A 13,689-nucleotide genomic window follows, 5' to 3' on the forward strand; every position below is an offset into this window, starting at 1 on the left:
GGGGTCGCTGTGCAGACATTCAGTACTGTGGAGAGGGTAGTTTTTAAGTAAAGCTGATTTTATAGCATTCTTGCACTGTTTTGTTTCAAAGGTCATAAACTGTCTAAATTGCTCATCAGTATGTTTAACTTCCTAGCAAATGGATTCTTAGTAAATATATATATATATATATATATATATATATATATACAGTACAGATCAAAAGTTTGGACACACCTTCTCATTGAATTCAATTAGAAAGTGTGTCCAAACTTTTGGTCTGTACTGTATATATATATATATATATATATATATATATATATATATATATATATATATATATATATATATATATACCTGAGAGGCCCAGGTCTGGGCCAGTTCATTGTTTCTATTTGTCTCAGAAATGCTCTGTTTGAATTTCAACCCTATAATTCATGGCAGTGTTTATTAGAATGCTGCGCCATCGGTGTAATTACAAGGTCATTGAGTTCTTTGCAATATTAAAGGAAGGGTCTGAATTTTGCACAGACAGACCAAAGGGGTGGTGAAACTAAGCCTGCTAGAATGAAGTATGGTAATTAGAGATGTGGGATATGTGTGCACACTGCAAAGCAAACACAACACAATGACATACTCTATGCACTGTTGGGCACTGAAAATAAATTAAACCGAAGAACACCTGCGTACATGGAATAAACAATGGCTTATGGCCAGTTAGACATAAAAACTACTTATATTTTAACTTAAAAAGTCACTAAATAATCCATGTAAAGTAACATTTATAATATTTAATACCTATTTAATCAAACCAGAATTTTTAAATAAGCACAATGTGTTGTATGTTGTGCATGTTTTATTGCATTTTATCCTCATACACCATACACTCTGATCAGGCATAACATTATGACCAGTATGAGACTGACTGGTCTGTGGTTCTACACTCACATACACAGCAAACTCGTCTGCAGTGTGTATTCTGACACTTCTCCAGCAGAACTGGCAATAAGTTCAGCAGCAATTTCAACTGCAGTAGTTTGTTGGTTAGCTCAAACCTTCTCCTCGCTCCTCATATCAAAAGCCTTGACCCCCCCCCCATGACCCTTTCACCAGTTCACAGTTTCTTCTTTGGTCATCCACCTGTGGCAGATGACCCAGACATCCACCTGCCACAGTTTGTTAAACCCACTCAAATCGTTGTGCCTGCCGATTATTCCTGAATCTAACACTTCGATGACATGATGTCAACTTCCTGCCTAATATATGCCACCTTTGAACAGGTGGGATGAGAAGAGATGATGACTGTTATTCACTTCAAAAGTCAGTGGTTATATTACTCCTGATCGGTGTATTTATTCATCGGTTCTATTAATCGTTTGTCAGGCGCTTCATCAACCTCCCTGCTACGCTCACTGCCTGTCCATGTTGTTTTACCCTTGTTGCTCTCCGTGTTAACTGGTTCGCCTTCTAATTGGGTTTATCCCAGTTTGGAATAGTGTTTCCTGAGGTCAGGAAGATGACCTTTGAGATGTAACTCATTTATCTTGTTTTTTGTGCTTGAGTTGTTTTGTTTTTTTAAATTATCCTTCTTCACGACAACTATGTAGTTTTTCAGTGGGCTGGCTTCTGATAGCAGTCTTTCGGCAAAATGAACCTAATTTAATCCAATGGAAGTAAAGCCCACTCCATATTTATGGGCGTTCGTTTAAGATTTGAATAAAGCCTGCAAATAAATGTATATTTTACTGCAGTAGCAGCATATGGCATTAAAAATGCAGAGAAATTTGGTCTTTTGTTCGAGTACATTGTTATTCGCTAGGTGAGGAAGAAGTGGGTTTTTGTGCATTAATAATGTCTGACCTTAACAATTCATGTGAACTGAATGGAACTGGATAATTTTTTTAATACATACTGAATTTGTTTCAAGGCTGTCTGGTTGTTACGAGATATCTAAGATTCATTCCATGGCTGTCAGGATTTGTGATGCCCATTTCGCTTGTACTCTCTCTTTAAATTGGAAAAAAAATAACCCTTTTCACTTGAAGTGGACAGTTTTTCAAAGGCCATTTTCTACTACAGGTGAGTTTTGGTGTTAGACTTGTCACTACATTGGATGTTAATGTGTCATTACACAATGCCAACTACAGACATGACCCTCAACAACAATTGCAAGTAGTTCATCAGGTAAATGGATGACATCAGTTCACTAAAATGGCAGTTTTGCAGTTTTTCAAAGACTAGATTTGAAAAATTTATGTATTGGCCCATAAAGCAGCCAGTGGCCTAGAACTGAAACACGTTTCTGATTTGTTTGTTAAATATGAAGTATCCTCCTTACACCTTTAGAAACCTCAGGACTGAAATTAAACAAGGTGAAGTGGCATTTAGTTTTGATAGACCTCATCTCTGGAACAAACTCCCTTAAAACTTGAGATGTTCCTCTAAATCAAGACTTAAAACACCTTTGTTTACGGCAATCAAACAATCTGACAACTGAATAGTTCGATAACATGAGATTAAATGTTAGATTTTGATTTAAAGGGGGCATTTAAATATTTATTATAATATTTAGTACTTTTATACAATGCTTTTAATGGTTTGAGATTTGACTCTGTTTCAAGAAATGTCTTCTCTTTGCCTTTGGTGTCCTTTAGGGCAACTTGGATTGATTGCCCTCTGTAATAATGGAGCTAATAAATAAAGTTGCCTTGAATCCGTGGTAGGTGGCTTGATGGATGGATAGAATACCGAAAATTTAACTGTGAGATACTTACAGAGTGCAACCAAAAGATTTGAAGGCTGAATTTTAATTAAAATATCGTGAACCAAGTTAACTTAACAAAGGGTGCTCACATTCATCCAGTCAGGTTTCATGAAATATTTCTATTTCTCATGTTTTTCTCTCAAATGTGTCCATTTTCTTCAGATAGGTTGCACAAGACAAATAACACATCAAACTTATGAAATTATTTATCTTGGTCTCATCTTTTTAAGCTACAAAAACCTGACATTTTAATGGGGTGTGTAGACTTTCCAGATCCAATGCAGCTTAACAGCTCCACTCAGCAACGTCCTTGGAGGAATTAATGAGCGACTGGGTTGAAGTTGTTAATAAAAAAAGCACAGGATGTGCTCCTAGATCAAAGCTTTAATACTTATAGATGTCACAAGTTTTGGAGGCTAAGATGAAGAGAGCCCTTATGAATAGCAACAGTATTAATGAACAAACACAGATGGTCATAAAGAGAATAATAAACAAGTGTCCTGGATGTGTGATTTAATTTGCCTGAAGCAGAAGTGCATTTTGCCATAACAACAATATAATCTCATTTTGAATATTAATACAAGTCGTCATAGAAATGATCATTTTTATGATTGTGGGGCAAACACTGTTCAACTTATAAAGAGTCAAATTGGGGCGAAATATCAGTCCAAAGTATCAAAAGTGCAGTACAAATGCAGAAACGTACAAACATCACACACTGCCCATGTCAGAGTAGGGTGGCGACACACCTGAAAGATTACAGCAGCAACGGTGACCTACATAGCGCTATAGGTGCCATGCTTGGAGTCCATCAATAATCGAGAAGTAGAACATAATTCTTTGGAAAAAACATCTACCATTTCAGGTCATTTGGCGCTTATGAGAAAAAAATAACTTCTACCTGTATCAGGCTCACCTTTTCAGGGGTTTTCTGTGAGTCGTTCATTTTGTGGTCATCCTGGCTGTCCTGCTTGTCCATGATGGAGTTTCAGCAACCTAAAACGAGAAGGTCACAATACATCATATGAGAAACGTCGCTGCTAGGGAACACCCACAGGGGTGCTGGGGTCATTTCACAACAACATTTGGGGAAGTAAGATTTTTTTATTATTTTTTTTCATGCAAGCTGCTGATGGAAACATCCGCTGCAAAGGAAGAGACTGTGCATGCAGAAGCTTGCAGAAAGCAGCTCAGAATTATGGAATCCTGAGTTAGTGCCCGCCGTGTAAAGTTTTAATAAGATTCAAATAAGAGATCAAACCCAACCAGACTACAGCATGAATCACTGCCTGTTTCTAACCTTCAAATAAGAGAAAATTAAAGATTTTGTCAGCAACACAGTGTGGAAAATCCACAGATGTCCAGCATATCGGATAACAGAGTGACTCTGCCCCCTAATGGATTTAAGTGCACCAACACTCCATCGCTGAACAGTGGAAGCTGGCCTGTCCACAATTTACAAGTTGATCTCAGTGACTAACTATGCTGGCAAAAGGCCATTTCTTTCTTTAATTCAATTCCAAGAATAAAATTAACATATTACATAGACTCGGTATGCAGAGAGTAAGATATTTTAAGCATTCATTTCAATAAAAAGGGATTCTTAATACAGAAATGCTGCTCTAATGGAAGTTAGGTTCATAAAAAGTGCTGAATACTTGGTTGGGTTTTACTGCATCAGTGTGTAGTAGCATTGGTTTCTTGCTCCGCTGAGGTCTTAAAAAACAAGGTTGCTATGATGGTAGCCTTCAGCTTGTTTGCATTGAGTTGGACGGATCCCGTCTTTCTCTTCACAATACTCCACAGATTCTTTATGGGGCCAGTTAGCTGATCAATCAAGCCCAGTGGTACCACAGCAATTAAAGCAGGTACTTTTGTTAGTGTGTGCAGATGAAAAAGTCTAGCTGCAGAATTAAAATCGGAATCCCCTAAAGCTTTTCAGCAGAGGAAACCGTGAAGAGCCCTAAAGTTTTCAGCGTTGACTTTGGATTTCATTCTACACAAACAAGCAAGCAAACAAAGACCAGCAGAAGCAATGGTTCCTCAAATCACCAATGGCTGTGAAAACGTCCCACTGGACCTTAACTTCAACTTCATTTCTGTGCCTCTTTGATCCATCCACACTCTGTAACTTTGATTTCCAAATGAAATTCAAAATGTGCTTTCATCTGAAAAGAAGACTTTGGACAATTGAGCAAGACTCCAGTTCATTGTGTCCTCAACCCCGATAAGACACTTTTATGTGGCCTTCTAGACTCTAATGTGACACATAAATAGAACTGTCAAGATAAAGGGAGTGTTAAATATCATTTTATCAATCCAATCAAAGCAGTTTTTATCTATTTACTGCTTCCCGTTTCATTCGAATTATCATGGAAATTCACACAAAACCAACGAATCCCTGTACTTTTGTGAACTAATACATAATTGTGAGTTTATTGCAGATTTTTGGATCTAAGTGACTTTTTACTTTTCTTACTTCTACTAAACAGCTCCTTAAGATTTACTTGATGTCAAATTATAATCCGTAATGATACGGTAAGTAATAAAAAGCACAAATATTTCTAAATTAGTACACAAACGCTTTGATTTTTATTGCAAAAACAAATCACAAAAACAATCACAAAATTCTTTAGGGACTGAATATTATTCAATTTTAAGGATTTATTTGTATTTTAACAACGGGTTTTATCAATACATTCTGACACAGCTGGCCCTTTAAGAACATTCGTGATCTTGATTTGGCCCAAAATGAAAAAAAGTTTGACACCCCTGATCTAAAGAATGAGGCCAATATCATTTTCTTGCACCTTTGTCCTTCCACTCAATTTTTTTTTATAAATAATACTCGAAAACAACAATTGTAACTAGTGGTATTGTTAGGGAATTGCAATTTGAGGCTTATTCTGTTTGTTGATGGCGTCAGTGACTGTCTCCTGAACATCTGTCAAGTCAAAAGTCTTTGACATAAATGTGTAGACCAGGGATCTGTAACTTACACATCCTAAAAAAGAAGAATATATTCCAACTTAACGACAAACAAAACAGATCTAGAAACTTATTACTGGTATTTTTATTCTTTGTGGAAATTTAGTGCAAATGATGCAGGAAATAATTGAAAAATGGTTAAAAATATTAACTGATTCTTTTCAACTTTTGCCATTAAGAACCATTGTAGAATGTAAAAGAGAGACATCCGGCTCCAGAGTCGCAGGATGCAGACCCCTGCAGTAGATCAAAGCAAAGCATTTCTACAGTAAAATTATTTTTTATTAGTGTTTGTAATACTGTGACCTTCAAAAAAGGAGTGTGCGGAGTTCTCATTAGCTGTAAGTGACTCAATATTAATTTAACTTTTTTTTTTATTGAAATGCCTTTGTATTTGTCAGCAGTTATTGCCTCAGTTTGTAACACCCAATTTATTTCTTATACTTGTTGCAGAGGAAATGAATCCAAACATTCCTTAAAATCTACATTTAGGAATCCCTTGCTACTCCTGGAATCCTCTTGTGTGCCAAATTGTATTTAGACACACTCATTCACATCCCTGATGAAATTATATTACATAACAAGTGAGACTTTGAACTTCAGCCATGACCAGAAAGCCTCTGCTACAAAGCAGAGCAGTTAAAAACTCATGATACGTGAGCAGCATTAAATTTTAATTGTTTGATGAAAAACTATGTCCATAATGTAAGACTAGCCTACATTTCAAGAAGAATGCCAGCCATAAGTAAAATGCTGAAACAACCTGAGAGTGTGTAACATGCGTCATTTGGCTAAAGTTTGTTTAACATGAAGCGGAAATCAAAAGTCAGGAGTATTGACCTTAGCATTCCCCCTAACCCAGTAACGTCATCATGATGCTGCCAGAAAGAAAATCCATGTGCTTGAAACATAAGTGCAAAGTGACCCATTTTCTGTACACTTTACATGATTTTAATGTTTTATATTAACCTGATGATTTTTGTTTAGCTAAAACCTGCTATTTCACATTCTAACTAGTTTACATGCAGTCAGCATGAACTTTAATGCAGTTTTTACATTGGGTTTGTGCTACATTACTGGAGCTGTTGTTTTTGTTTCTGATGAATGATTTAACAGGGAACTTCAGTGGTTGGGCTAAGATTTAATTTAACATGGGTTCTCTTAAACCTACAGAGGTCCAGAATTACACATACAAACTCAAATATTAATAAATATCACCACTCTGATGTCTGGATCTGGTCCCAAAGCAAGTCCTAAAGATACCACACATTAAGCCACCAACACAGTCCTGGAGTAATTTTTGACTAAAGAGTTTGCCAACAAATTGAAAAAGTATTTAAAAGGAAAACTCAAATGAATGTGATATTTATGTCCATGTTGAATTTATCCAAACTTTAGATTAGAGCTGTAGTTTTTCCTTTAAATACAAATTCAGACTACTATACACAATAATTCAAGCTACATCTATATGAGTGCTGCATTGCAGGAGAGTTTCAGTCTCTTTAACGATGTACTAATTTGAGAAAGTAATATTCTCACCAACTCAAGCTGTAAATGCACTACTATGAAATCTCTTTAATCAACTCTTTTTAAAAAAACATCCTTTCAACTCGCTGGAAGCACAGCTGCAGCAAACCTAATTTCTCTACATCTACATTTCTAAATGCCACCTTTTCACTCTCTTTCAAGACAAAGTAAGTGATTTGTTTTCTCCTCTCAGGGGCTCCATTGACTGGGTTTACATTCAATCAAAATACTTGCAAATGAAAGGGCTCCCGCATTGACTGATGGAGTAAACAAACGACAGCGAGTGATTCAAAGTTGCTCTTAGCTTGTGTAACGCTTAGTGTGAGCAGAAACATGAGGGAGCATGAAAATGCAAAGCGCAATTAAATTAGAATTTACTGCCACACAAAAATCACACAACATGAGACATGACACGGCAACAGGAGATAGGTCTCAGTGTTTACATAATATATAAACCAGAACTACAACAGATCTAAATGACGTTAATACTGTAAATGCATCATATGCTTCCTATGTCTTGGGGGGGGAAAAAACACCATCACCTTCTAAATGTGTATTAAGTTAATATATATATAAACACATTTCATTCACTGACTTCACACTATAAAAACACACTTCCTTTGTCTGCATGACAACAGACCAGAAAGTAAAAGTAAAAACATGCATAGGGACATTGTGCAGTAGAAAAAGACAGAACTTCTGCAGAACAAGAGTTAGAATAATTTACCAAACTGGATCACCTCTACATAAAGGTCCCAGCCCAGGAAAGTGACTGCAAAAGTTGAGATCCGCTGGGTTTTCTGTACAAATTAAGAGACACAAGCCGGTGCAGCGGGTATATTTACATGCGTACAGACTGTGCAGCCAGAGCAACAACTGAAAGAACTGCCCTCACATTACCTATAACCATGATAACGCTGAGAAATTATTAACTCTGGGAATGTCCGTCCCTTTTCGTTGGGTCGTAATTGCAGTCAAGTCAGCTGCATTCCAGATAAGGGCAAAACTAAAAGCAGCATTTCCATCAGTTTACTGTCTATGAACAAATCTCTATCCCATCTTGTATAACAAACACCACGAAGCGAATAAGTAACATAAAATTAAATTCAAAGATAAATGTTGGGATTTTTATAAGATATTACATTTTAAAAATCATTGGTGTATGCTGACCCTTAGTCATAAAAAAAAAAAATACATTGAACTCATTTAGTCATAGAGTTCACACTGTTAGGACGTACTGTATGTGAATAAAATTGTAGAGATGTTCCTGGTTGTAAATTATTTAATTTGGTTTATTTTTTTATGTTTTCTGAGATTAAAAAAAATAAAGTTAGACTTGTTTTGATCTAATGAGGCTGATATTCTACTGTGTTTGCTGTTAATCAGCAACGACCAAGGAAATTTCTAAGCAGGTTTACAAGGAGTTTATGTTTTTGTGTGTGACTCCAAAACACTTACAGAAATTAGAATTGCAGTGAATTGTGGTTCTTAAAAAGCGTAGACTCGAGATAGTGAAAACAAATGCACACCACACTTTTCAAAAACTTGCAGGGAAAAAAAAACCCCACAGGGAACACGGGGAGCCAGAGCAGAACAAAAACCATAAATCCAAGAAAAATTTCAGCAGGGAAGAAACTAGGAAAATAACAGGAGGAACCAGTGAAGAGTGAGCAGAAGACGGGTTCAAATACTGTGAGTGTGAACCCTGGAACGAAAGACCTGGGCTGATGAGCTAATGGGTTGCAGGTGTGTGAGAGAGAGAGAGAGGGAGAGAGAGAGAAATGGCACAGGGGGCGAGGGAGCACACAAGGAATTAGGAAATAAAACTGACACTAAAGAATAACTAAACCTAAGAAACATATTTAAACAAGAGAAGCAAAGAATAACCAGATACAAGAAACAAACATAATAAAAAACTAGAATCACTAAGGAAGTATTGAATTGATGAAAAACAGAAACAAAATTGATCATAAAAAAAAGAAACTAAGGAATACAAAATGATTAAACTATAATAAAATAATCAAAACACCAATCAAACAACCCGAGATCCTAACAGTATCCTTGCATAATATTATTAGCGTGTGAGCCCTGGAGCAGGCAACCTCTCCAAAAGAAGAAACTTAATGCCCTGTCAGTTATAAAGTCACTATCCAGGAAGCATTTTATTTTCTGTGTGTGACATGTTGCTGTCCAGCTACTTATCAGTTTGACCAGGGACAGACCAATAAGACTTCTTCGCAAAAAAGATAAGCAGACCAGCATAATAATAATCTGGTTTCAGGTCAAATGTATCCATGTGGCAGGCTAAAAGTGGTTACAGAAAGATTTTTTTCACCTATTTGACACTAAATCTTTTTTAAAAACGTGGTAAATTAAAGTCTACAGACACTGGGTAAGGATTAAAAACGGTATAGGTTTGTGCACACTTTGCATTTTGCTTGCAAGTAATACTAAAGCAACATTTCTCCTTTGTCAGAAACTCAGACTTGAAGAAAAAACATGATAAATTCTCTTTAATGCATGCAAACAATGGGGTCGGAAATGAGAACAATTGCTGAATCAAGAGTCACTGTAATTAAGCCCAAGTGCAGATGTCCATGTTCCCTTACCTTGCAAAACATGTGCCAAGAGCATTTTGTCACAGAGGAGAAAAAAAACAGTGAGAGCCTAAAGGATGAACAAACAAATGCCATGCTGGTAGAAAGGCTCCTGTTTAGCCTGCAGGAATAATGAAGTCAGATTAGTCACTATGTCAGGAGCAGGAAGTACGGCCCCTTCATTAACACAACCGGCCAAAGTCCAGAGAAGACCCCAGGAGTGATGGCTTGCAGGTCGGAGCGGAGAAACAACAAAAGGATTACATGTCAAGACAACATGCACACCGTCATCCCACCGAAACATTGTTAGAAAATCAGCAGAACAACACGTCTGCGCGAGTGGAGCGGCTACAGAAAAGCAGCAGAACAACTAAAAAAAAAAACTTTCTCCTCTGGCAAAATTTCTCTGATCAATGGCTGCTTTCTTCTCCGTCCGTCCCACAAAGATCAGGTTCTCTGACACACGGCCAAACATGTGAACCACAATTCTCCACTGTGTGAACGCAGCAGGAGAGAGAAAGGTCAGTATCATGCACTGTATGTAGTGTGAGGTTCTAAGTCGTTGTTGTCGGTCTCGTCAAGAGCTCTGTAACGAGATGCAGCTCCTCTGGGACGTCTCTGGCGTCTGGGTAACACCAGTCTTGGGTTACACTCAGAGTGATTGCAAGACTTTGAGCGAGAAGGCGGCTCACGTGACCTAATTCTGCTTTATTTTATACACGGCATTGGGAAAATATTCACATCCTTAAAGTTCCTTCGCATTTTGTCACGGTACATCAAATTTCAATGTATTTTAAAGAATCTAAGATGAGTAGAAGTAGCCTAAAATTACTAAGTGGAAGGAAAAAAACGGCTTGATAGACCTAAATAAGACATGAACAACTGCAAAATCTACTGAGGGATGGTTATCTACTTCCATCAGACAAGCAGCCAAGAGGCGGAGAATCTGTTGACTAGACAACTCTCGGTCCTCAAATCTGGAGAAGTGGGAAGAAGAATATAATTTTTTGTTATTTAAGTCCTGTTTGCAGTTTTCCCACAAGAAAAAGCAAACATTTGAAAGAAGTTGTTTTGTCTAACTTTGCCTGCCTCAGTGTTTTGGTTTGGGTTTTTTTGTTCTAAGACCGCAAACACTGAATTTCTTTCCACAGCGCAAGTCTTTCATCACAGACATCATTACTGTCTGCAGCAGCGGACAGTAATGATGAAGTCCAACGCTGGGAGTTAAACATCGACTTCCCTGGGCCGGCCAGAGCTCCCCTGACTTCTCCCATTCACCAGAAACAAAGTTTCTGGTGAATGGGATTCACAGTTATGTAACATTTAAGTCAATCATTTCCCCTGTTTCACCAGAAACAAAGTTTTGGTGAATTGTAGGCCAAACTCCGAAGCTCCAACGAAGGCATTTGACAACAGACTCGTTGACCGTGGAACAAAACTAGATTTGAATAAAAGACAATATGAAAAAAAAAAAAGGTATAAAACAAGAAAAAGGAAGCTTACCTTCCGCCGCCTGGACTCTCCCTGTCCCGTAGAAACCCCAAACAAAAACCACTGTAGGCATCTAATTAAGCAGGCAGCATTATCACATGACAACTAGCTGGCTAACTTAATTTACTGACTCTGGATTTGAAGCAAATGTGATTGGAGACACGGTGTAACCAGAGTGCAGCTGAGGGAGCCCACCTATGTAACATTTAAGTCAATCATTTCCCCTGTTAGCACTATGCAGGCTACTGCTGCTAGCATATGAAACATAACTGAGGGCTTAAAAACCCCATTAAGCAGCACAGACCGTTATTCAATTCCTGATTAATAGTTGCGATGTTAGCATAACTGTTTAATTCAACCCCTTCTTAAAATGGTACATTTTTACTTGTAAAATAAAATTTTACAAGTAAAAATGTTACTTCCAATTCAGTCGCAGAATACAGTTAGAGCAAAATCCTACACTCCAGCAGCACAAATGTACATTTTCTACTTGCATTTTATATGTTTGCAGGATGCTGGAGGAATCCCAGGATGTGCATCTCCTGGTTGGAGTCAACTCTTTTATTTCAGAGAACTGTGGGAACATCCGGGTTTGACCCAAAAGAGATGCTCACGCGCTACGCTTCTCGGATTGTTTTACTGGGTCTCCTCTGGCAGCAAACTGAGCAACAATATTATTAAGATAAATAATACAACCCTTTTGGCAAACTTGAAGCTACTTTCCACCTCGAGCAACAAAGAACCACTGCGCTGGTATCGAAAGGTTTGTTTCGTTAAGGAACATGAATCTGTTTCTGACCAGCGCTAAGTAAGAGATAACACAATTTGTCAGGATCATAATTTAGCATTTTTGGGATATTTTAACAAGTTTTTTTTTTCTGTACTGATTTCTGATTGTTATTTATCACCAGTTCACTGTTGTCTCGCAGCTTACAGTCCGAAAACGTGACTGCTGCTAGGTTAATTGGTCTCTATAAAAAAAAAACTAAATACCCTTAGGTGTGTGTTTGCGTGTGAGGTTGTACTGTGTGTGTCCAGGCTGCACCTCCAGAGTCAGGCGCCAACCTGCAACCCTGCAAAGATAAACAGGTAAAAACAAATTATTCCTATTTATTCTCATTTTCTCCAGTAGAAATTTGTTTTTCAAACTGCACAAAATTCAAAGTTTTCCAGCATACTTCCGTGAGGCATGTTGTGCATTAAATATTAGTCTGTGCCTGTTGATCAGAGCATCACCACTTCAGTCAAACGCTGTTTTTGCCAGAGTCCTGAATAGAATCTGTGTGGAGGGAGCTTAAAATGACAATCCTATAGTTTAAAAAAAATGTAAGGAAAGAAAATTAATCAATATTACAATTTTATTTTGATATTATAGTAGATGTGTGTCTCGTTTGCCTTCAGTGACAACTTTCTTGGTTGAACTGAAATAAGTTTGAATGTAAAACTTTGGAAATCTTGACTGTTCTTGCTTATTCTTGCCTGCATTCTAATATTTATTGCAGCAGCTCTAGGCTGAATCCTGTGACGAAGGTAAAGTTGTTTTGAGCATTTCTAAAGCTTGCAGCTGCATTTGTTGACAGTTTTGACAGCAGAAATCTGTCGAGATACTAAGACTTTCACATTATCCTCTTGTTTTAAAAATCCTCAATTCTACGAAAGAAAAATCCCAAACTAATGAATCATTCTTTAAATGCATTTCCTTCCACAATTACAGATCAAAGATCAGAGTCTAAAATTACTTTGATCCTGTATTGTGCATGAATATAATAAAACTCTAGACTAAATGAACATGGTGTATCCAGTTTACAGCACAGAGAGCAGCAATCGTGTTGAAAGACAGTTTCGATTCCACGAACATCTTATCACAGAGCATTGTAAAATTTAGACTGGGGTGGAAATTTATGCTGCAATGATAAAAGGTGTCTACCGTGCACCTTTCACTGTGCTTACTACTGAGTTTAGAATGAGAGCTCCTGCTGGCGTTTTTAATGAGAGCGGCGTAAATACAGAGTCACTGGGTTAAATGTCAATGATAGGTGCCGTAAATGTGAGCTAATCATTTGTTTCCTCTCGATCGGATAGGGATCGTGCCAATACAAGTTCATGAGGCTTTTCAAATTGACTGAGCCATTAAATCCCTTCATCTATATAGTTTTATCAGGCACCTCGGGTAAACAAACAAAGATAAAGGATGCCATTGATACGATATCCAATGTTCAGTGTGCTGTTGAAGACAACCCCACCCAAAAAATAAAAAATAAAGAACACCGTCTTCTAGCAAAAGTAAACCTGGCATGAAAGCAATTTAACAATAAAATATTCAGGCATTGTTACTCGTATAAC

The 13,689-nt window shown here is 37.4% G+C and overlaps 1 protein-coding gene across 3 annotated transcripts in view; it reads right to left on the bottom strand.

Moving 5' to 3' along the window:
• Nucleotides 1-8,322, bottom strand: part of slc2a9l2 (solute carrier family 2 member 9, like 2) — a 120,900-nt gene extending 112,578 nt beyond the window's left edge. The window contains exons 1-2 of one of the 3 annotated variants that reach the window (XM_032550478.1): nt 7,986-8,322; nt 3,660-3,739 (exon numbers count right to left, since the gene is read on the bottom strand). In XM_032550478.1, coding sequence (XP_032406369.1) covers nt 3,660-3,722 — 63 coding nt within the window. In that variant the 5' untranslated portion in view covers nt 3,723-3,739; nt 7,986-8,322. The remainder of the gene's footprint in view (nt 1-3,659; nt 3,740-7,985) is intronic. The other 2 variants (XM_032550477.1, XM_032550476.1) reach the window with 2 other exon arrangements.
• Between the last annotated feature and the right edge of the window lie 5,367 nt (nt 8,323-13,689).

Source organism: Xiphophorus hellerii, chromosome 20 (assembly GCF_003331165.1).
Source record: "Xiphophorus hellerii strain 12219 chromosome 20, Xiphophorus_hellerii-4.1, whole genome shotgun sequence".
In the NCBI taxonomy this organism is placed as follows: Eukaryota; Metazoa; Chordata; class Actinopteri; order Cyprinodontiformes; family Poeciliidae; genus Xiphophorus; species Xiphophorus hellerii.